The sequence below is a fragment of the Myotis yumanensis genome, unplaced genomic scaffold, assembly GCF_028538775.1.
Source record: "Myotis yumanensis isolate MYYU_CA2020_CCGP unplaced genomic scaffold, mMyoYum1.0.hap1 SCAF_23, whole genome shotgun sequence".
In the NCBI taxonomy this organism is placed as follows: domain Eukaryota; kingdom Metazoa; phylum Chordata; class Mammalia; order Chiroptera; family Vespertilionidae; genus Myotis; species Myotis yumanensis.
The window spans coordinates 93,736-117,490 of NW_027223774.1; the positions used below are offsets into that span (position 1 = coordinate 93,736).

The window sequence follows — 23,755 nt, forward strand, 5'->3', positions numbered from 1 at the left end:
CCAAATGCCCCCATAACCAGGGTGGCAAAGGCCTTTGGAGAGAAAAGCAAAACATGTTTTCTCTTGCCCTAACCAGTTTGGCTCAGCGAATAGAGCGTCGGCCTGCGGACTCAAGGGTCCCAGGTTCGATTCCGGTCAGGGGCATGTACCTTGGTTTCGGGCACATCCCCAGTGGGGAGTGTGCAGGAGGCAGCTGATTGGTGTTTCTCTCTCATCGATGTTTCTAACTCCCTATCCCTCTCCCTTCCTCTCTGTAAAAAACCAATAAAGTATATTTAAAAACAAAACAAAACATGTTTTCCCAAGGCCTGAGCGGAGTCAGGGTTGGGGTTTTTCCTTCCTGTTCAGCACCCTCCCTCCTCAGCGTCCTCACACATTCCTTTCCACCTGCCCTGATGCTGTTCCAGCCTCTATGTCTGGACAGTTGGTTCCCCTCTGACCCCCAGTCCCCCTGCACGTCGGACCTCATAGGATGGGAGAACGAGACCCGTGGAGGTGCCTGACACGCTGGTAGGCAGAAAGGAGACGTCTGGCCTGAGAGAGGCAATGGGTATTGGTTCGATGGAAACAGTGGCCTTGGTCAGACGCTTACCAAGTGCAGGTCCCGACTGTCTGTATTTGATTTTAGGGAGAGAAGTGACAGGGAAAGAGAGAGAAACATCAGCTGCGTCCTGCACGTCCCCTACAGGGGACTGAGCCGGAAACGCAGGCAGGTGCCCCGACCAAGCGACCTCTATGCCTGGGACAAGTCCAGTCAACGGAGCCACACAGGCCAGGTCAGCTGCTTCTTAACCGAGGACCCCAGACTCCGTAGCTTCCAACAGCACCCACCTCCTAGCTGCAGGCCAGAACCCCAGGCTGCGGCCTTGCTCGGTCTCACAAAGTGTGGGCCGGGCAAGGCTCTCCTGGAAGCTCTGGGGAGAAATCCACTTCCCAGCTCATCCAGGTGGTCGGCAGGAGGAATCCAGGTCCCTGCGGTTGTAAGACTGAGTCCCTGTTTTCTCTCTCTTTTTTTTCTTTTTAAATATATTTTTATTAGCTTCAGAGAGGAAGGGAGAGGGAGAGAGAGAGAAACATCAGTGATGAGAGAGAATCATGGATCGGCTGCCTCCTGAACACCCCTCACCAGGGACTGAGCCTGAAACCCAGGCATGTGTCTGCAACTGGAATCGAACCTGAGACCCTTCAGACCACAGGCCGATGGATGTTGTTTGTTTGTGTGGGGTTTTTTGTTTGTTGTTGTTAATCCTCACCTGAGGATATTTTTCCATTGATCTTTTAGAGATACTGGAAGAGAGAGGGAAAGGCAGAGAGAAATATTGATGTGAGAGAAACACATCGATTGGTTGCCTCCTGCACACGCCCTGATCAGGGCTTGGGCCGGGAAGGAGCCTGCAACCAAGGTACGTGCCCTTGACCAGAATTGAACCTGGACTCTGGTCTGCAGGCTGATTCTCTATCCACTGAGCCAAACTGGCTAAGGCTTCTTCTTCTTCTTCTTCTTCTTCTTTGTAAGAGCACATTTATTGGGTAAATTACAGATGTAGAAAAAGTAATTTCTAGCCCTAGCTGGTTTGGCTCAGTGGATAGAGCGTCGGCCTGCGGACTGAAGGGTCCCGGGTTCTGGCTCTCTATCTCTCTCCCTTCCTCTCTGTAAAAAATCAATAAAATATATTTAACACAAAAAGTAATTTCTGGAAGAAATGGGCTTAGGAAACAAGTGATGGAGGCGAAGGAAGGGCCTGGAGCTTGGGAGCGAGGGAGCTCATGGTGAAGTGTTGGGGGAGGGGGAGTGAGGGAGAGCCGGTCCCTGTTTTCTTGCTGTTCTTCAGCTCTTCTCAGATTCCGGACCCCACACTCACCCCTATATTCCCTGTCACATGGCCCCTTCCACCTTCAAAGGCCCAGAGTCCTTCTAACTCAAGTGCCTCTCCTGTTCCTCCTCTGCCGTGGTCGGCAAACTGCGGCTCTCCAGCCACATGCGGCTCTTTGGCCCCTTGAGTGTGGCTCTTCCTGAGCCTTAGGAGCACCCTAATTAAGTTAATGACAATGCACCTACCTGTATAGTTTAAGTTTAAAAAATTTGGCTCTCAAAAGAAATTTTAATCGTCGTACTGCTGATATTTGGTTCTGTTGACTAAGGTGTTTACCGACCACTGGGCTAAGGGCCTTGCTGATTGCCCTGGGTCAACCCACTCATCCCAGGATCATCTCCATACTGTGAGGTCGGCTGACTCATAACCTCAATGACAGCTGCTGTTTTGTGGGGGTTCTGGCAGGGAATCTTGGAGGGGGCATCTTTAGAATTTTGCCCCCCTCCAGGACATGACTCCCGATGCATTAGAATCCAATGGAGTCGGGTCCGGGGCAGGCTGATGCAGCCGTGGGCACCTCCATTCCTGTTTAGGTGGTAGAGACGGCGGCTGTCTGTCCAGGTGAAGGGCAGCGTTGACCTCTGCCCTCAGAGGCCGAGTGACAGAGGATGGGGGAAACTCAAGATCAGGGAGGGCCCCCGAGGGAGGGGGTGGCAGGTGAGCAGTGTGAGAGGGAACTGGGCAGGCCAGCCTGGGGGTGGGGACAGCAGGAGAGGGGTGGCTGAGGTTGAACTGAGCAGACACAGGGGACGAGGCAGGCCATGGTGAGGGGCCACATTCTGAGCAGGACAATGAAGCCATTAGAAACGAGTTTTATTATTTATTTACAAAAATATATTTTTAAAATGTTTTCTATTGATTTCAGAGAGGAAGGGAGAGGGAGATAGAAACATCAATGATCAGAGAAAACCATTGATCAGCTGCCTCCTTCACGCCACCACTGGGGATTGAGCCTGAAACCCGGGCATGTGTCCTGACTGGTAATCGAACTGCAACCTCTTGGTGCATAGGTGGGTGCTCAGCCTCTGAGCCACGCTGGCCAGGCTAGACTTGAGTGTTTTTTGCTTTTTAAAAAATTTATTTATTCATTTTTAATATATTTCTATTGATTTCAGAGAGGAAGGGAGAGGGAGAGACAGAAATATCAATGATGAGAGAGAATTATTGATCGGCTGCCTCCTGCACGCCCCCCACTGGGGATGGAGCCCACAACCCGGGCCTGTGCCCCCAGCCGGAATTGAACCTGGGACTGTTGGTCCGAAGGCCGACGGTCTATCCACTGAGCCACACCTGCTAGGGCTGGATTGAGTTTTAATGAGCTTCCTCAGGTCATGGGCCATAAGAAAGGCTGCAGGGGGGACAGTGAGCCCCTGCCTGGGATATTCCCCTTCCCCTCCACGACATGAGGCGTGCTGAGGCTCTGGGGGATCTTCTGACCTGAGGTCCAGGTCTTCCCGCCTCTCTCCAGCACCCACGAGTAGAGCATGAGGTCGGGCTGGCCCCACTGCCGCACACCATGGGGTGGGCCTGGTTCATGCAGGAAAGAAACAGGAGAGACCTCGGCTGCTCCCCGGGCCCAGACAGCTCTTCCCACAGACTCTGCCCTTGTGGCTTCGGGCCTTTGGGGTCTGGTAGCTCACGCCCTCCTGCAGAGGTAGGACCCATCCAACCCCCACCCCAGCCCCTTTTCCGAGCTCTGGGGCAGGTCGTTCAGGTCCATATGATTCCATTTATTTGTCAGGACTCGCCCTGGGGCAGGAGGAGGGGGCGTAAGGGGCATCCAATCAGGCTACCTCCACCTTCTACCTGGACCCAGGACCCAGGCCCAGGCACGAGGCAGAAAGTGGGCGTCAAGGTCGGATGGGTCTGCTCCCCACCCGACTAGCGAGCCCTCCTCCTGCTTGCACCCCGCTCCTGCTTGCACCCCTACTCCTGCTCGCACCTCCCGGCGTCCCAGAGTGCCTTCCGACCCTTTATTGCGGTGCAGGTGCAGCACCTCCAGCCCCGCCCCGCCCAACACAGGGGCATGGCGCGCTGATTGACAGTGCAGGCCCCGCCTCCTCCCCGTCTCTAGGGCGACGCTGGAAGCGTACTTCGGCCCAGAGAATCCTCGCCGCCCCGCCCTCCCTGTGTCTGCATCTTTTTTTTCTTTCTTGATGCTTTAATTTATTTCCTCTCAGAATTTAGGATCTTCCCCTTTATTTTTTATTTAAAAATATATTTTATCGATTTTAAAAAAATATATTTTATTGATTTTTTACAGAGAGGAAGGGAGAGGGATAGCTAGAAACATCGATGAGAGAGAAACATCGATCAGCTGCCTCCTGCACACCCCCTACTGAGGATGCACCTCAGAGCACCAGGGAGTAAAGGCAGGAGGGAGGGCCCAGCCCCGCCTCTGCTGGCAGGAGAGTGTGGGGAGCAGGGCGGGGCCAGCCCCGCAATCAGAGGTTCTTGAGTCAGGAAGTGGGAGCGTGGACACATCTCCCATCACCCGGTCCCCACAAGGCAGCCGCCTCACGCTCTATAGAGCCGAGAGAGGCACGTCAGAGCCCTGGGCGCCGCCACTGCTGGCAGCCTGAGCGTAGCTCCCTCCATTTCCACCTGAGCGCCTCCTCATCCACATCAGCACAGCTCTGGCCACAACTCCCAGCAGAACCAGGCCCCCAACGATGCCCGTGATGATGATGATGATGGAGGTCTGAGAAGGCGGCTCCCATCTCAGGGTCAGGGGCTCGGGCAGCCCCTCGTGCTGCACATGGCACGTGTATCTCTGCTCCTCTCCAGGGGGCACCCCCACGGCCGCCCACTTCTGGAAGGTGCCGTCCCCCGCAGGCCTGGTCTCCACCAGCTCCATGTCCTGCGCCTGGTCCTCCCCGTCACGCTGCCAGGTCAGGGCGATGTCCGCAGGGTAGAAGCCCAGCGCCCAGCACCTCAGGGTGACCTCACTGGCAGAGATGGGGTGGCGGGTCACGTGAGCCTTGGGAGGGTCTGCGCCCTGCAGGGTCTCCTTCCCTTTGTCCAGGTACAGGAGCAGCGACTCCACACACAGGCCCTCCAGGTAGCTCCTCTCACGCTCTGCAGCACCGGCCGCCTCCCACTTGCGCCGGGTGATCTGAGCCGCCGTGTCAGCCGCGGTCCAGGAGGTCAGGTCCTCGTTCAGGGCGAGGTAATCGGCGCCGTCGTAGGCGTATTGCTCGTACCCGCGGAGGAGGCGCCCGTCGGGGCCCACGTCGCAGCCAGACATGACCTGGAGGGTGTGAGGCCCGTCCTCGCTCTGGTTGTAGTAGCCGCGCAGGATCTCCAGGTCCCCTCGGTAAATATGAGCCGTTTCCTTGTAGATCTGCGTGTTCCGGTCCCAATACTCCGGGTCCTCCCGCTCCACCCACGGCTGCTGCATCCACGGCGCCCGCGGCTCCTCCCTCGGATTCGGGGCGTCGCTGTCGAACCGCACGAACTGCGTGTCGTCCACGTAGCCGACGGCGAAGAAGCGGGGCTCCCCGCGGCCGGGCCGGGACACGATGGTGTAGAAATACCTCAGGGAGTGGGAGCCTGGGGGCGTGGACGGAGGGCAGGGCCGGGGCTGGACACGCGTCTTCCCGGTCCCGCGCCCCAGCCGGGTCCCCTCGCTCTTCCCCGCACCGCCGCCCCCTCCGACCCCGCATTCACCGGCCCAGGTGGGGGTCAGGACCAGCGTCCCCGAGAGCAGCAGGAGGAGGGTGGGGGGGCTCAGGACCCGCATCCTCGGTGTCTGGGGGATGATCTCGTGTGTCTGCGTCTTTGCTTCCCCCGGAACTGCTGCCTGGCGTCGTCGTCTCATCTCCATGGAAACACCGGAAACGTGCTCCCGGTTAGCGCTCCCCAGCGACGCCGCGGCTGCGGACTTGGGTTCCGCCGGCGTCGCGGCCGGGAAGCGCGGCCTTGCGGGTGGTGGCGGCCGGGCCCGGCGCCGGCGGAGGAGCTGGCGGTGAGGCTGGGCGGCGGGAGGCCGGAGAGCGCCCGGGAGCGGCCCCCACGCCGGGCTGGGAGCGCAGGCTGCGGACCGGAGGGGGCGCTGTCGGGCGCGGGCGGGGCGGACCGGGAGGCCTGGGGCCGTGCGGCGGCGGCGGGGGCAGCCGGCGCGGACCTCAGGGGGGCGCTGGGCGCGGGGCGGGGCGCGTGCCAGGGCGCGGGCGAGGGCGAGGGCGCTCGGGGCTGTGCGTGGCGCGGGCAGAGGGGTGGCGGCGGGACAGGGCGCGGCCGGGCCTGGGGGCCGCGTCCTCAGGCGGCCTTTGTTCCGCGGCGCCTGGGAGGCCCTGCTGCCGCTGCACCGCGGAGTCGGAGCCTGGCGGGGAGCAGGGCGGGGAGGGGGGCCGGGGGCGGAAAAGGACGGGCTGCTCCCCTGCGGGTTGATGCACAGGTTCCTGCCCCAAACCCCGCGCGCACATTGCGAGTCCTGAGACGCCGGGCGAATGGACCCGGGGAGGATGCTGGCGCGGAGGCCACAGCACGTGCAGACTTGGCTCATTGGCGAAATTGCCAGGAATTAATTCTTCGCACGGTGGCCTCTGAGCCGAGGCGGGGCCGGACCTGTTAGGAGGGAGCAGGCTCCCCCTGGCGGCCGCGTGGGGAACAGACCGCGGGGTGGGGGGTGGGATGAGAAGGGGCGGTCCCTGCATCCAGGAGTCCCCGCCGGTGCGGGGTTGGGGGGGCGGTGGAGGTGTGTGCAGCGGTCTCAGGGGCTCGATGTGGGGCGTGCAAGGAAGCGGGGTGGGTTCTGGTCCCTGCAAAGAGGGTTCGGGCTTGAGGAGCTGCAGGGGTGAGTCAGATCTGCGTGGGCCAGGCCGGGCTCACCTCCTCCCCGACCTGCTCCCCGCCAGGTGTGTGGCCTGGGAGTGGGGTGAGCGAGGTGGGTGGAGGGGAAACTGAAGCTGAGAGACCGTGGTGCCTGCTTGACGGGGGAAATAGAGCTGCTCAGATTCCCAGAATCCTTTGGGGGGGGTGGTAACCCCTCTTTCTAGTGCCTGCGGTGGGCGGTGCTGGGATAGTGAGGACACAGTTTGACCGGAAGCATCCGGATTGCTCAGCGATGCTCCACCTGCACCCACCCGATCACACACCCCTGCACAGGCCACACAAGCCCCTCTCTGCACACAGGCCCCCTCCGTATTCCCATCCACGGGGGGCGGGGCAGAAACCACGTGTTTCCCTCCCGTGGGGCAGCTGCTTGGCTAATGCCCCTCCTACTCCGAACCCTGTGTGGCTGTGCACACCCCTGGTCACTCAGTCCAGGGCACACCTCCTGCCACCCCACCCCGCGAAGGCCTTCATGTTAAACCCTCGGTTCTGAGGCAGCAGACGGGTCCAGGCCGCGGATGCTGAGGTTGGGGTTTGAGGCAGGGGCGGATCAGAAAGCAGCCACAGTGGAGGGGGTGCAGCCATCTGGGGTGGTCAGTGAGCCAGTGCAGGATGCAGGTCTCTGCCCCCTGGAGGGGATGCGGGGAGATTGATTGATAGGTATTAGAGTTGGGGGAAGGCTGGGTGCGTGGGCCGAGACAGGGGACCCGGCCCTGGAGCTTACCTCGCCTGCTTGGGTAGTAAGCAGCACTGGGGGAGGGGGAGGAGGGGTGTAAACCTTTAAAAATATATTCATTTTTCATATATATGTATTTTATTTCAGAGAAGAAGGGAGAGAGATGGGAACATCAATGATGAGAGAGAATCACTGATTGGCTGCCTCCTGCACGCCCCCTACTGGGTGGGGATGGAGCCCACAACCCTGGCATGTTCCCTTGACCCGGATCAACCCAGGACCCTTCAGTCTGCAGACCTAAGCTCCATCCACTGAGCCAGGGCCCTGCGTGTAGATCTTTTTTCTTCTTTTTTTCTAATATATTTGATTTTTTTTTACAGAGAGGAAGGGAGAGAGATAGAGAATTAGAAACATCGATGAGAGAGAAACATCGATCAGCTGCCTCCTGCACACTCCCTACTGGGGATGTGCCTGCAACCAAGGTACATGCCCTTGACTGGAATCGAACCCGGGACCCTTCAGTCCACAGGCCGACGCTCTATACACTGGGCCACACCGGTCAGGGCCCTGGGTGTAGACCTTTGATATTCCCATCCCTCTCCCATGGGTCTGCAAGGAGCTGTGGAGATGGCAAGGCAGGCAGAAGTCCTGGAGAGAGTGTGTGTGGGGTGAGGGGAAGGGGGGTCGTGCTGAGGCCTGGGCACTGGGTGGAGCCCTGCAAGGGTCCGTTTTGGGGGGGTGGGAGCTGAGGTTCACCCTGTCCCGCGACCAAGGCTGACAACGGGGACACCAGGGTAGAGGGGTCTCTGTCTGACCTCTCCTCACCCCCTTCACCCGATGCAGATGGCGGCGGCGGAGGCGGTGCACCACATCCACCTGCAGAACTTCTCCCGCTCGCTACTGGAGACCCTCAACGGCCAGCGGCTGGGCGGGCACTTCTGCGACGTGACCGTGCGCATCCGCGAGGCCTCGCTGCGCGCGCACCGCTGCGTGCTGGCCGCCGGCTCGCCCTTCTTCCAGGACAAGCTGCTGCTCGGCCACTCGGAGATCCGCGTGCCGCCCGTGGTGCCCGCGCAGACGGTGCGCCAGCTCGTGGAGTTCCTGTACAGCGGCTCCCTGGTCGTGGCGCAGGGCGAGGCGCTGCAGGTGCTCACGGCCGCGTCCGTGCTGCGCATCCAGACGGTCATCGACGAGTGCACGCAGATCATCGCCCGGGCCCGCGCCCCCGCGCCCGCAGCGGGTGCCCCCGCGCCCCTGCCCCTGCCCACGCCCGTGCCCCCCGCCGCTCGCACCCGCGCAGCTGCGCCACCGCCTGCGCCACCTGCTGGCCGCGCGCCCCCTGGGCCACCCCGGGGCGGCGCACACCCGCAAGCAGCGCCAGCCCGCGCGCCTGCAGCTGCCCGCGCCCCCCGCGCCCGCCAAAGCCGAGGGGTCGGTCGCTGACCCCGCCCTGCCTGCCGCCCCAGAGGAGGGCGGGGACGAGGAGGAAGAGGAGGAGACGGAGGACGAGACGGACGGCGAGGACGGCGAAGGCGGGGGCCCGGGCGAGGGCCAGGCGCCCCCTCCCTTCCCCGACTGCGCCGCCGGCTTCCTCGCCGCTGACAGCGCGCGCGAGGAGCCGCCTGCGCCCGCCGGCCTCCCCGACTACGGCGCCGGGAGGGACTTCCTCCGGGCGCCCCCGGGGGCCGAGGACGTGTTCCCGGACACCTACGTGTCCGCGTGGCCAGAGGAGGACGGCCCCGCGGCGGAAGGCTGTCCCCCCGAGGCCCCCGCCCCGCCGGACTGCGTCCTGTCCGGGCCCCGCCAGCCCGCCCTGAAGACCCCGGCGCCCCCAGTGGTCCTTTTCCCCTTCCACCTGGGCGCCCCCGGGCCCCCCGCGCAGCCCCCACCAGCACCCGCCGAGCCGGCCCCTGCGCCCCCGACCGCCTTCTACCCGGCGCTCCAGCCCGAGGCGGCCCCCAGCGTGACTCTGGGGGAGGCCCTGGCCCCGCCCGCCGCTCCCGCCGCCGCCCCTCTGGTCCCCGCCGCCGCGCGCCCCGCGGGCTCCGAGCCACCCGCCTACGAGTGCAGCCACTGCCGCAAGACGTTCAGCTCGCGGAAGAACTACACCAAGCACATGTTCATCCACTCGGGTGAGCGGGGTGGTCTCGGGGCGGGTGGGCATTGGGCACCGGGCGGGGGTGGCAGCTCCGGAGCGGCCTGGAAATGGAGCCCCCAGGCGCTCCGTGTGGGCAGCAGGCCCTCCTGCCGGTCTCCTAGCCCCGCTTCATCGGGGCGGGGTGTGTCCTGAGCCGGGCTGTGGAGCAGGAGCCTGTCCGGGAGCCTTTGGAACCTGGCGGTGGAGCTAGGATGGAGCTGGGGATGGTGGGGGGAGGAATGGGGGGCATGGCCAGGTGGGGGAGCAGTGCTGGCACCTCCCTGGGCCCAGTGCCTGGGGCCGGATGCAGAGGAGTGGGCTCTGGATTCGCTGGCCGTGGGGCGGCGTGGGGAGCAGGCAGAGAGGGGGTCTGACCGGGGCTCCCCACGGCTGCAGGGAGGCGGCACTCGGGGACCTCAGCTGGTCAGGGAGGCGGCTCTGAAGCGAGGCAGCGGGGGGGTTGTGGAGGGAGGCCCAGGTGATGGCCGGCAAGTCCCGGGCGCTCGCAGGTGCGGGAGCCCCTGGGGAGGAGGACAGGTGTGTGCGGTCCCACGGGCGGAGCTGGTGTTAAAAGCCGGGATGGGTCCGGACAGCAGGTGGGGGTGGCGAGGGGAGATCTGGGCCAGGGGGGTGGTTGCGCTGTGAAAGGTGGGAAGGCACCCACGTTCTGAGAGGGGAGTGCGAACTGAGATGCGGTTTACATTTAAAATCGCCCCCCGGCTGCCTCGGGGAGGAAGGAGAGGGCAGGGCCATGGTAGAACCGGCCAAGATTTGCCAGCTTCGCGGGGCCTGAGCCGGGTGCCAGGCCGGTTGGTCTGGGAGAGCCCCTCCCGGGCACTGCCGCTGAGAAAGGCTTTTTGTTTGTGCCGAGGACTCCAAGGGGCAACAGCTCGCCTCCTGGTCTCAGCCTCGTACGGGGCTCAGCCTGCTCTGTCCCCCCAGGGACATCATGGTGGCCGGCGGGCAGGGGTGTGGGCAGCAGGGGTTCCAGCGGAAAGGGGCGGGCGGAGGGGGTCTGCCCAGGCCCCTTCCAGTGTCAGGGCCGCCCCAGAAGGGTGCCCAGGTGTGGGCCTGGGAGGCAGGGGGGAGGGGCGGCCCCTTGATGGGGGCACGGGACACCTAGGTGACCAGCCCCGATGGGCAGTGATGCCCCAACTGGCGGGCTCCCTCTGGGCAGAGCACCTTTTGGGGCTGAGGGGCCCTGACAGCCAGTGGTGCCCTGGTAAGATGGTACAGGCCTGGAGAGGGGGTCCCAATCGGGCAGAGGGAAGGGGATAGGCCGGGCCATGTGTGGGGGACCCCGTGGGACATACGGTCGGGGAGTGAGGGGGCCCAGAATGTTCCTGCGAGCAGGGGGTTCCGGGTGGATGGTTGTCCCCGAGGGGCGGGGGGGGGGGGGGTCCCTGCCAGGCAGAGGCGCCGTGTGGGGGGTCTCCTTCCAGCTGACACCTTTGCGCCCCGCCTGTCGCCCGCAGGGGAGAAGCCGCACCAGTGCGCCGTGTGCTGGCGGTCCTTCTCGCTGCGCGACTACCTGCTCAAGCACATGGTCACGCACACGGGCGTGCGCGCCTTCCAGTGCGCGGTCTGCGCCAAGCGCTTCACGCAGAAGAGCTCGCTCAACGTGCACATGCGCACCCACCGGCCTGAGCGCGCGCCCTGCCCCGCCTGCGGCAAGGTCTTCTCGCACCGCGCGCTGCTGGAGCGCCACCTGGCGGCGCACCCCGCGCCCTGACCCCGGCCGCTCCCGTGCGGGTGGACCACGCCCACTGCCGGGCTCCTAACCTTCCTGCCGGCCGCTCAGACCAGCAGGTACCTGGACCACAGCCGGCCACCATGTCCCCTGAGCGCAGGCCCTACCCCTGCTCCACCCGCATCTCCACGGACCAGGGGCCCAGCGCGCCGGACTCCTCCCACACTCGGACCCTTCCAAGTAGTGGCGGGCCGGGCCTGGGGCTGGGGCTGGTAGGGGTTCTGACTGCCTCTGAGAACCGGATCGTCAGGCTTGGGGTGGGGCCCAGGATTCGTGCTCCAACTCGCCCAAGTGGGGTGGGGTTCAGAGCTGCTTCCCTACTCCAGCTTCAGACGGCGAGATCCAGGGTGCACTCCCCCAGCCGCCCTCACCTGGCACCTAAGGGCGCTCGGATGGACCCATTGTGGACCAATATAGGACTGCCTCCGGGCCAAACCCAGGAGCTGTGAGCTCCCGGACTGGGGTTTCTCGCTCTCACTGGGTAAAGACAGAGCTGTCCACTTGGTCGTCCGGTGCCTGTTCTCTGGGCGGGAGGGGGGCGTGCATATGACGGGGCCTGGCTCCTGGTCCGCGGTCCTGTGGGCAGGGGACAGGCCAGCCCCTATGAGGTGTGTCTTCAGAGAGGGAGGCCGCGTGCGGGACCCACCCCCGTCCCCGTTACCGCTGCCTGCGAGGAACATTTCGTTTCGAAACCTGTTCCCCTCCCTGTTCTGATGGGCATCATGGGGAGCACCTTATTCTGGGGGCCCAGGAGTTCTCTGGGGGCTGGCCTGCCATGAGGGGACCTGAGCCCTGGCACACCTGCCCTGGAGGCCAGGTCTGCAGTGCTGGGCGGGCAGGTGTCGGAGCTGCAGCCGGGACCCTGGGGTTGCCTGCTGGGTGGTGCCGCTTTGTCACCAAGCCCTGCACCAGCTTGGCGGGCACCCCAGAGGGAGGCTGCTCTTCCCTTGCCTCCAGTGCAGGGGGGGGAGGGGGGCCTGGGGATTTGGGGCAGGTTGAGGGGGTGGTGCAGCCTGGAGGGGGTGATCTGCTGGCTTCCGGGCCAGTGGCAGCGCCTTTCCGAACTCCCCCGTGACTGCCTGCCAAGGGTGCGGCAGAATCCGCCCCCCACATGAGCAGGGGGCAGGTACTTCAGGTATTCCTTTCAGTGTTTACTGAGCACCTACTGTGTACCTGGCTAGCGCCCCAGTCCGGCCAAACCCCACCGCCCCACAGGTGAAGGGGGAGTCGCGGGAGAGCCTGCAAGTGAGGTGTGAAGCCCACGGGCCGTGCTGTCCTGCTCGTGGCCTTGGCCAGCGGGTGTCCATCGAGGCAGAGGGGCACAGAGGACCCTGCGGAGCTAAACAAATAGGTGGGGTGAGGGCGGCCGGGACAGGTGGGGGCTGGGTGGACAAGGTGAAGGGATGAAGAAGTAACAAGTGTCAGTTACAAAATGGGGAGATGTCCAGTACAGCAAAGGGATTAATCGATGCTCAACACCTGGACGGTGCCAGGGGAGGACTAGATAGAGGAGGGATCACCTCGGAAGGCATGGGAGTGTCCACCCGCCCAGCCCACTTGGCTCAGCGGATAGAGCCTTGGCCCGCGGACTGAAGGGTCCGGGTCAAGGGCACGTTCAGGGGTTGCAGGCTCCAACCCCAGTGGGGGGCGCGCAGGGGGCAGCCGATCAATGATTTTCATCCTTGATGTTTCTATCCCTCTCCCTTCCTCGCTCTGATATCAATAATAAAAGTGTTTTTTAAAAATGACTAAAGGTATTTAGCCACACCCGAAGCGAATCTGCTGTTGACTTCACTATCTTTGAAAAATAAAAACAAGTTCTGGGGGCGGAGTCCCGCGGCGGGTCGCTCCGCCCCGGTGCCGCCTGGACCCCCGCCAGGGTCCAGAGGTCTCCCCGCGGCCCGCGCTCCGCTCGGAGGACAGACAGCCGGTGCCATGGGCGCGGGACGCCGGTCGCTGCTGCTGCTGCTGCTGCTGCTGCTGCTGCCGCTGCTGCTGCTTCTGCGGGCCGCGGAGCTGCCCGCCTGGCCAGTGGCCGCGGCCCTCGCGCTGCGCTGGCTCCTGGGCGACCCCACCTGCTGCGCGCTGGTCGGCCTGGCGGCGCTAGCGCGGCCCTGGCTCCGGCCCTGGATGCCGCCCTGGCTGAGCCTGGCGGCCGCGGCCCTGGCACTGGCCCTGCTGCCGCCCCGGCCGCCCCCGGCGCTGCGCTGGCTGCCCGCGGATCTGGCCTTCGTGGCGGGCATCCTCCGCGCGGGCCTGGACATCCGCGCGCGCTTCCGCCGCGCGCCCCCCGACACCTTCGTGGACGCCTTCGAGCGGCGCGCGCGGGCGCAGCCGGGCCACGCGCCCCTGGTGTGGACCGGCCCGGGTGCCCGCGCGGTCACCTACGCGGAGCTGGACGCCCGGGCCTGCCGCGCGGCGTGGGCCCTGAAGGCGGAGCTGGTCGCCCCCGAGGGCGCGGGACCCCGGGAGCCCGCCGCCCTGCTGATGCCGGCCGCGCAGGCCGTCCCCGCGCTGGGCCTGTGGCTCGGGCTGGCCAAACTGGGCTGCCCCGTGGCCTGGATCAACCCGCACGTCCGCGGGGCGCCCCTGGCGCACTCGGTGCTGAGCTCTGGGGCGCGGGTGCTGCTGGTGGACCCTGGTGAGGACCCCGAGGCCGGCGGGGGCGGGGGGCAGGCGGGGCGGAGCGCCGGGCACAGGGGCCCCTGGAGCCCGCTCGCCCCACAGGCTGGGAAGGAATGCGGAGGGCGCCGGGAGGCTTGTTTGGTGTTTTTTTGTTTGTTTTTTTTTCCTTTTTTTTTTTTTTTTAAGTATTTTATTGATTTTTTTACAAAGAGGAAGGGAGAGGGATAGTCAGAAACATCGATGAGAAACATCAATCAGCTGCCTCCCGCACGCCCCCTACTGGGGATGTGCCCGCAACCAAGGTACATGCCCTTGACCGGAATCGAACCCGGGACCCTTCAGTCCACAGGCCGACGCTCTATCCACTGAGCCACACGGGTTAGGGCTGCTTTTTCCTTTTTTTTTTTTTTAATATTTTAATTGATCTCAGAGAGGAAGGGAGAGGGAGAGAGAAACATCCATGAGAGAGAATCATGGATCGGCCGCCTCCTGCACGCTCCAAACTGGGGGTGGAGCCCACAACCCGGGCAGGTGCCCTTGACCGGGAATCTAACCGTGACCTCCTGGTTCATAGGTTAGGTCAACGCTCAACCACCGAGCCATGCCGGCTGGGCTCCTTCTTCTGCGCTGTGGCTATTTCAATCCTTTTTGCCAATACTAACTTTTTTTTTAATCCTCACCGGAGGATATTTTTCCCATTGATTTTTAGGGAGAGTGGAGGAGGTTGGTTGCCTCCTGCACGTGCCTTGACCAGGGTCCTGCCAGGGAGGAGCCCGCAACCAGGGTACCTGCCCCTGATGGGAATCGAACCCGGACCCTTCGGTCCGCAGGCTGGTGCTCTATCCCCTGAGCCACACCGGCCGGGCCATGGGGTTCTTTACAAAAGTGCAGAAGCGCCCTCTGCCGGCTGCACCCTCTGCGGCCTCGGGTTTCCCCTCGCCACCTGGAAGGCAGGCCTTGCCTCAGTTTCCCCTCCGGTCCGTCCCTGCAGACCTCCGCGAGAACCTGGAGGAGATCCTCCCGCAGCTGCAGGCGGAGCACGTGCGCTGCTTCTACCTCGGCCTCACCTCCCCGACGCCGGGGGTGGAGGCGTTGGAACCCGCCCTGGACGCCGCGCCCCTGGACCCCGTGCCTGCTGACCTGCGTGCGGGCATCACACGGAAGAGCCCTGCCCTGTTCATCTACACATCGGGGACCACCGGTGAGGGCACCCGGCAGCCCTCGCCCCAGCCAACCTCTGACCTCTCACCCTGACCTGACCCCCAGCCCGGCCTCCAAAACACAGGCTGCGCTTCGATGGGGACATGTGCCCTGGACTCTGCCCCGAAATGTCATGGGAGGGATCAGGGCCAGAATCTTCCCTTTTCCTAGCGGGCAGCCGCTGAGGCCCTAATGGAGCTCTGGGATTCGACCTCTGAACCCCAAACCCAACCTGACCTCCTTGAACGCTGCCCCCCCATGGAGACCCAGCCCTGCCCGCCCCCCACCCTCCCACTCTCCATCCCCCAGGGCTCCCGAAGCCGGCCATCCTCACGCACGAGCGGGTGCTGCAGATGAGCAGGATGCTGGCCCTGAGCGGGGTCACCGCTGACGACGTGGTCTACTCGGTCCTGCCCCTGTACCACGCGATGGGCCTGGTCCTCGGGGTGCTCGGCTGCCTGGAGCTCGGTAAGCCCTCCCCTGGGGACGCCTCCTGTGCCCGGGGGTGCAGGCTGGGTGTCGGGGTGACAAGGCCTCACAGGTCGCCCAGCACCCTGGGTGCTCACCTGGGACAAGGAGCATACGGCAGGGAGCCCCAGGACCCCTGGACAGATGGGCGGGCTCCCAGGTTGTGGTCAGGAGGTGGCAGCAGCTGTGTGAGGTCACGTGTCAGTGAGGGCGTGCCCAGCAAACACTGCTCTGGCCGCCTCCGTGGACACCTGACTAGGAAGCCACCTGGGGCCTTTCCATGGTCATTTTTTTGTGTTTTTTAAAAAATATATATTTTATTGATTTTTTACAGAGAGGAAGGGAGAGGGATAGAGAGTTAGAAACATCGATGAGAGAGAATCATTGATCAGCTGCCTCCTGCACACCCTCCACTGGGGATGTGCCCGCAACCAAGGTACCTGCCCTTGATCAGAATCGAGCCCGGGACCCTTGAGTCCGCAGGCCGACACTCCATCCACTGAGCGAAACCAGCCACGGCAAAGCATTGATTTCTTGTTGCACTTACTTATGCATTCATTGGTTGCTTCTGTATGTGCCCTGACTGGGAATCCAGCCGTCAACCTTGAGCTATCAGGATGACGCTCTAACCACCTGAGCCATTCCGTTAGGGCTTAAAAGGTTGTTTTTTTTTTTAGATCATGCGCAATTTCAAACATACACAAGAGTAGAGCAAAGAGTTTGATGAAGTCCCCAGTGTACTCACCCTGCCTCCACAATTACCATGTTGCCAGTTTTATTTCATACGCACTTCTCTCCTTCCAGATTATTTCAGAACAAATCGTTTCCCTTGTAACTATTGCAGTAGGAATCTCTAACATACAAGGACTTAAGTGAACAGCAACTCCCGTATCACCTGATGTGCGCGTCCTGTTCAGATTTCCCCAATTACCAAATTGTCTTTTTATCCTTCATCTCCTCATTGGTCTCTGTTCCTCTGTGAACAGTTAGACTGGAAATTCCCTCTAGAGCTGTTGGTACATTCAGTTCAACTACTCTTTTGTTCTTTGTTTTTCTTGAGAGAGAGAGAGAGAGAGAGAGAGGAGAGAGAGGAAGAGAGAGATTGTTGTTCCACTTATTTATGCATTCACTGGTTGATTTTTGTGTGTCCTGACTGAGGATCAAACCCTCACGCTTGGCCTACTGGGACGACGCTCTAACCAAGTCAGCTACCCAGCCGGGGCCTTCAGTTAAGTTATTCCTGGCGAGCCCTAGCCGGTTTGGCTCAGTGGATAGCGTGTCGGCCTGGGAAATGAAGGGTCCCGGGTTCAATTCTGGTCAAGGTCAGGTACCTCAGTTGTAGGCTCCTCCCCGGGCCGGGGCCCTATGTCGTCTCTGTTTCTGTCTGTCTGTCCCTCTCTCTTCCTCTCTCTCTCAAAACCAATGGAAAAAATATCCTCAGGTGAGGGTTAAAAATAAATAAATAATTCTTGGCAGGAACCTGGGGGGTGTCCTTTCCAAGGACCCAGCACCCCTTCTATATGTTACCTCCCTGTCAAAAACACAGTGTCAAAGAAGACACCACTGCCACTAACCAAGCTCACAAGAGATCTTTGGGTGCAGGGATAATTAACCCATGTGAGCGCCCTTCCAAACACCCACCCACTTAATTTTCCATCTACCTATCTACCCACCTATCCATCTGCTCCGAGAAACATTCATAAAATCCTATATAATAAAAGCCTAATATGCTAACTGTCCGGTCGACCATTCAACCAATCAAAGCATAATATGCTAATGATATGGTAAGGCCCCTCAACTGCTCGCTGTGATATACAATGACCACCGGGGGGCAGACAGGTGACTGGTTGACCAGTCGCTATGATGTGCACTGACCACAAGGGGGAAGACGCTCCAACCGGTAGGTTAGCTTTCGCTACTGAGCGTCCCTACCGGCCGGCCGGCCCTGATCAGGACTGGGCAAGATGGGGCCGGGCACACCCTGTAGCCTTCCTGCGGTCCCTCCCTGGCCCCAATTATGCACCGGTGGGGTCCCTCAGCCTGGCCTGTGCCCTCTTGCAATCTGGGACCCCTTGGGGGATGTCAGAGAGCCAGTTTCGACCCAATTCCACAGACCAGGCCGAGGGACCCCACTGGTGCACGAATTCATGCACCAGGCCTCTAGTATTTATCATAATCCAGAACAATTGATGCTCACAGCCCTTACTGAGCCGTGCGCACTGGGTTGGGCACCAAGTTTCCCACACATTCTGGCGGCAGGATCTGAACCCAGGCCCAGCCCACCTATGCCTGGCTGGACCAGGGACCAGAGAGGAGCCCGGGATCACCCTGTACTTCAGGGGCCACCGATCAAGGTAGCTTCTCGCGGGGGCTGGAAGCAGGGCCTGAACCCGTTCCTCTCCCGCCTCCCAGGAGCCACCTGTGTCCTGGCCCCCAAGTTCTCCGCCTCCTGCTTCTGGGAGGACTGTCGTCGGCACCGAGTGACTGTGATCCAGTATGTGGGCGAGGTCCTGCGGTACCTGTGCAACGCTCCCCAGGTGAGGCGCCCGGCGAGGGCTCCAGGGTGAACACCGTCGGTGTAAAACCGCAGCTGTCACCCTGGGCAGCGTTGACCGGTGGTTAGAGCGTTGGCCCAGGCACTGAAGGGTTGCGGGTTCGACTCCCAGTCAAAGGCACGTACGTGGGGTTGCAGGTTCAATCCCAGGCAGGTCCTGGCACGTGCGGGAGGCACCCAATCAATGTGTCTCTCTCACATCAATATTTCTCTCTCTCCTCTCTCTTTCTCTCTCCCCTTCCCTCTCTTCCATTCTCTCTGAAAGGCAATGGAAAAAATATCCTCCTCAGGTAAGGATGAACCAAAAACAAAACAAACAAAAATAACTGCCCGGCTGGCGTGGTTCAGTGGTTGAGACTTGACCTATGAACCAGGAGGTCACCGTTCGATTCCCAGTCAGGGCACATGCCCACCTGCAGAAGGCAGCTGATCAATGATTCTCTCTCATCAGTGATGTTTCTGTTTCTCTCTCTCTCTCCCTCTCCCTTCTTCTCTGAAATGAATAAAGATATAATTTAAATTGCAGCTGTCACACCAGGTAAAGGTCTCAGGTATATTCAGGTACAGGACTCAAGCCAGTTGCTCAGGTAACACATCCCAGACCAGATCCACGTACAATGATCACCCAATCCTGGCTTCTTGGATGATCCCCTGAGCTGCCTTGAGCAGCTGACTCACCTCTCCCAGCTTCAGGGTCCTCATTTGGAAATTGGGGGGTAACATCCGAGGGGATATTGTGAGAACTAAACGTGCAAAGTGCCTAGAACACAGTGCGGCTCAGGGAAAACCCATTAGAGGGGCGCAGCCTCATCCGTACAATGGGTTACTCCGGTAACTGTCTCCAGGCGAGGCCCTCAGGTACCCCCCTAGGTAAAGCCTCCAGGCAAGTCTCCAGGTAACGCCCCGGAGTAAGGCCCCTAGTAACCCCCCAAGATGAGGCTTCAAATCACCCCCAGGTTACCTCCAGGTAAAGGCCCCCCACGAACGCCTCCAGCTCCAGCTCCAGGTGTCTATCCCCACATGAGACCCCAGGTGAGGCCTCCAGTCAGTCACCCTCGGCATCCCTCCAGGTGAGGCCCCCAGGTAGTATCTGCAGGTGACCCTCCAAGTACCGATGCCAGATTTCGAATCCCAAGTGAGCACCCCTGGTAGGTCCCCCGGGCATATACCTCCCAGGTGACTCCTCAGGTAAGGCCCAGAGATAGCGCCCAGGGAGGGGCCCAGGGCACCCCCCACCGACCGAGGGCACCTCCTCCTGACCCTCCTGGGGCATCTCTGCAGCGACCAGAGGACCGGACGCACACCGTCCGCCTGGCGTTCGGCAACGGGCTCCGCGCAGACGTGTGGGAGGCCTTCCAGCGACGCTTCGGGCCCATTCGGATCTTCGAAGTCTACGGCTCCACGGAAGGCAACGCCGGCTTCGTCAACTACCCCGGGCGCCGCGGGGCCGTGGGCAAGACGAGCTGCCTCCTCCGCGTGAGTGGGTCGGGGCGGCCGGGACCCCGCGGGGAGCCGAGCGCCCAGGGCCCCTGACGCCCCCCGCCCCCCGCAGGCGCTGTCCCCCTTCGAGCTCGTGCAGTTCGACACGGAGGCTGCGGAGCCCGTGCGGGACCGAGCGGGCTTCTGCGTGCCCGTGGGGCCAGGTACGGGGGGGACCCTCCTGGGAAGCGGGGACCCGTCTCCTCCGCGGCCGGAGGTCGTGCTGGGCGGGGGTGTCTGCAGCTCTCACCCGACCCTGAGTCCCCGGCGACCGGCCACTGTCCGGGCCCCCCGGCCTCTCAGCTCTCGGTTCTCACGGGCACCCCGGCCGCAGCCTCGCTCTGCTGAGCCTCCGGGTGCCCGCGGGCCCGTTCTCTCCGCCTCCCAGGCACCCACTTCCCCCACCTTCTCCTCGGGGGTCTTCTCTCCTGGCCACACCCTTTCTTCCCGCCACCATTTGTCTCCATCCCTTGTTATCCTTTTCCTATTTTTAAACATATTTTTATTGATTTCAGGGAGGGAGGGAGAGAGGAACATCAATGATGAGCATCACTGACCCGCTGCCCCCTGCAGGCCCCACACTGGGGATGGAGCCCACAACCCGGGCAGGTGCCCCGACCGGGAATCGAACCCTGACCTCCTGGTTCAATCATTGAGCCACGCAGGCCGGGCATCCTTTTCCTATTTGTTTTATTTTATTAATTTAATTTTATATTATTTTTTAGTTTTTTTCCTTTTCCCATGTTTAATGGGCTCCCCATGCCACCCTCTCTCCCCGTCCGTCCCTCCTCTTCCGTCTCCCTGTCCCTGGGTCTGTCTCCCCGATTCCGATCTCCCGGCTCCATCCCTGGGTGTCCCTCCTCTGAGGGTCCGGGAGGTGGAGTCCACCTTGTTGGACTCTCGGGCGCGGGCCGTGGGCTCCGAGAGGCCTGTCCTGGTTCACGTCCGCCTCCCGCTCCCGCTCCCGCCCAGGGGAGCCCGGGCTGCTGCTGACCCGGGTGCTGAGCCGCAACCCCTTCCTGGGCTACCGCGGGCCCCGCGAGCTGTCGGAACGGAAGCTGGTGCGGAAGGTGCGGCGCGCGGACGACATTTACTACAACACCGGGGACGTGCTGTCCGTGGACCGCGAAGGCTTCCTCTACTTCCACGACCGCCTCGGGGACACCTACCGGTGCTGGGCGGGGCTTCGGGGGCGGGGCCACCGGGACATTCCGATCCTAGAGGGAGGCGGAGCTTCTGGGGCGGAGCTTGGAGGCGGGGCCCCGGGGCTTTCAGATCCTACAGGGAGGCCAAGAGGCGGGGCTTTCAGATTTCGGGGGCGGGGCTTGGAGGCGGGTCTTAGGGGGCGGGGCCACCAGGGCTTTCAGATCCTACAGGGAGGCGGAGCTTTCAGATTCCGGGGGCGGGGCTTGGGGCGGGGCCACCAGGGCTCTCAGATCCTACAGGGAGGCCGAGTAAAGAGGCGGGGCTTTCGCATCCAGGGGGCGGGGTTTCTGGGGCGGAGCTTGGAGGCGGGGCTTCGGGGCGAGGCCCTGGGGCTCTCAAATTCTGGGGGCGGAGCTTTGAGGCGGGGCTTAGGGGGCGGGGCCACCAGGACTTTCGGATCCTACAGGGAGGCCTAGTAAAGAGGCGGGGCTTTTAGATTACGGGGGCAGGGCTTAGGGCGGAGCCACCGGGGCTTTCGGGTTCTACAGGGGGGCCGAGTAAGGGGGCGGGGCTTGGTGGTCAAGGGGCGGTGCCTCCTCATCACCAGGGCCGTGATCTCAAGCACCTGCTCCCACCCGCAGATGGAAGGGTGAGAACGTGTCCACGCGGGAGGTGGAGGGCGTGCTGTCACTCGTGGACTTCCTGCAGCAGGTGAACGTCTACGGCGTGTCCGTGCCAGGTGCGGAGGGCGCCCCTCATTTAAACGGGCAGCAGCGGTGCGGGTGGAGGTGCGCCGTCCTGATGCGAGCGCGCGGGGAGCTGAGAGTGCCTGGCGCGTGCGCTTCCAGGGTGTGAGGGCAAGGTGGGCATGGCCGCTGTGCAGCTGGCCCCCGGCCGGGCCTTCGACGGGCAGAAGCTGTACCAGCACGTCCGCACGTGGCTCCCGGCCTACGCGGTCCCCCATTTCATCCGCATCCAGGTGAGCTGGGGGGTGGGGGAACCCGTGGCTGGGAGGCGGGAGGTCATGGCCGTGGGAGTCGCGGGTAGAGTTGCAGTCCCGCCCCTGCAGGACACCCTGGAGATCACCAATACCTTCAAACTGGTCAAGTCCCGGCTGGTGCGCGAGGGCTTCGACGTGGGCGCCATCACGGACTCGCTGTTCGTGCTGGACGGCCAGGCCCAGACCTTCCGGCCGCTGACACAGGAGACGTACCGGGCCGTGTGCGAGGGCACCTGGAAACTCTGAACCGCTGGCCGGTGACGGGGCCAGGCCAACGCTGACCGCTGTCAAAAAGTAATAATAAACGGAAGCACTTTGCAATCGAGCTGCAGCTGCTGTGCCAGAGGAGCGACCGTGCAGGTCTCAGGTCTCACGTCCCAAGCCTTTTCACTGTGAAGACGGGGCCTAATCGACCTTGTGTCCTGAAGAGCTGTTTGCAGAAATAACAAGGACGCATTACGACCAGTGGACTGTTGGTTACGGAGCTGAAAAATGAAAAGCAATAGCACTGCCTTCTTTCTATGGATGTAACTGTGCCCCTGCCCTTTCTCACGAATTTCCCTGGCCTCTGTCTCCTGATCAGAACACTATTGGGCATCTGCCTGAATCAGTACTTCAGGAATAGTTATTCCCCCCCATCCCCTCACCTGCCTAATTTTCAAATAAACACTAGTTTCCTCTCGCTTTGGAAGCCTCTTTCTTTTTTAAATGTTTTTATTGGTTTCAGAGAGAGAGGAAGGGAGAGAGAGAGAGAGAGAGAGAGAGAGAAATCGGTTGCCTCCCGCATGCACCCCAACCCGGGCAGGTGTCTGACTCCAACCAGCGACCTTCAGGTGCAGGGAAGACACTCAGCCAACTGAGCCGAACTATGAGGGCGACCGGCCCGGGCGGGCGTGCAGGCGCTGAACTGAGGCGCGAAGGTTGAGCAGGAAGAAAGGGGGGGACCGCTGGGGGGAGGGCGGGCGCAGAGGCCTCTGAGGTCGGGTCTGCAGTGTCTGCAACCGGACAAGCCCTCGGGGCGCAGTGGGCGCTGCAGACCAGAGGTCACGAGAAAGGAGCCCCCAGCGCAGAGGCCTCCAAAGGGTCCCCAGGTCTGAACATGTTCCCCGGGGCATTGTGGGAGCTGCGGGCAGAGGCCAGGGAACTTGGAGGCCTCTGTGACTTATGAGGCCTCTGTGACGTAAGAAGCACCGTCACAGTCCCGAAGTGCGGCCTGGAGCATCATGGGAGCTGCGGGCAGAGGCCTGCGGGCAGAGGCCAGCGGACATCCACGCTCCTCGCTCTTGGCATGTGGAGCCGGAGCCGCTGCAAGAATCCACCAGGAACGAGGGGGCCACCAGGGACTAGCTACCACCCAGGGCCACGTGAATCCCCTGAGGCCCATCAGGGACCTTGGACCCACCAGGGACCGGGGACCCACCGTCCTCGTCACGCCCCCTGCGGATCTCGCCCGCTCGCCCACCTGTAACCGCTCCATCTCCAGCCTGGACGCGGCCGCAGGCCCAGGGTGAGCCCCTGGTCCGAAGGCCCTCGGATTCTGGGGGTGGCAGAGGCGCCCCCGCCTGCTGGGGTCCAACCCCAGCAGGTCCAGGGGTCCCCAAAGGTGTGGACGGAGTCCGCAAAGAAGGAATGGCACGGGGTCAGCGTTCAGTTGGTCAGCATAGCGAGGTTCTCCCTCAAGGATCTCAAGCCAGGAACTCCAGCCGAGTTCTGGTCAGGATCTCCAGCGAAGTTCTGGTTAGGATCCAGGCAAGTTCTGGTCAGGATCTCCAGCCAGGTTCTGTAGCCATGTTCTCTTGCTAGGTTCTCCATCCAGCTTCTCCAGCCAGGTTCTAGCCAGGTTCGGTCGCCATGTTCTGTCTAGGTTCTCCAGCCAAGATCTGTAGCCAGGTTCTGTCCAGGATCTTTTGCCATGTTCTCTCGCTAGGTTCTGTCTCTAGGTTCTGTCTAGGATCTCCAGCCAAGTCCTGTCTCTTGGTTCTCTCTCTAGGTTCTCTCTCTTGTTGTCTT

General features: G+C 62.3%; 3 protein-coding genes across 3 annotated transcripts; 2 read left to right on the plus strand and 1 right to left on the minus strand.

The window, feature by feature from the left end:
* Positions 1-4,144: 4,144 nt before the first annotated feature.
* Positions 4,145-5,631, minus strand: LOC138999997 (HLA class I histocompatibility antigen, B alpha chain-like). Its single transcript, XM_070402247.1, has 2 exons — positions 5,544-5,631; positions 4,145-5,426 (listed from the first exon to the last, which is right to left on the minus strand). The coding sequence occupies exons 1-2, from the start codon at positions 5,614-5,616 to the stop codon at positions 4,399-4,401; spliced, it is 1,101 nt and encodes a 366-aa protein (XP_070258348.1). The 5' UTR covers positions 5,617-5,631; the 3' UTR covers positions 4,145-4,398.
* A 152-nt stretch (positions 5,632-5,783) lies between these two features.
* ZBTB45 (zinc finger and BTB domain containing 45) lies at positions 5,784-11,773 on the plus strand. The gene is given in 4 exon segments (XM_070402237.1): positions 5,784-5,841; positions 8,230-8,661; positions 8,663-9,518; positions 10,999-11,773. Coding segments are annotated over 3 exon segments (1,545 nt in total). The 5' UTR covers positions 5,784-5,841; the 3' UTR covers positions 11,256-11,773.
* Positions 11,357-22,423, plus strand: SLC27A5 (solute carrier family 27 member 5). The gene is given in 12 exon segments (XM_070402466.1): positions 11,357-11,523; positions 13,092-13,174; positions 13,177-13,914; positions 14,890-15,099; positions 15,408-15,566; positions 17,979-18,103; positions 19,402-19,596; positions 19,673-19,763; positions 20,572-20,770; positions 21,387-21,484; positions 21,594-21,724; positions 21,815-22,423. Coding segments are annotated over 12 exon segments (2,373 nt in total). The 3' UTR covers positions 21,992-22,423.
* Positions 22,424-23,755: the final 1,332 nt, after the last annotated feature.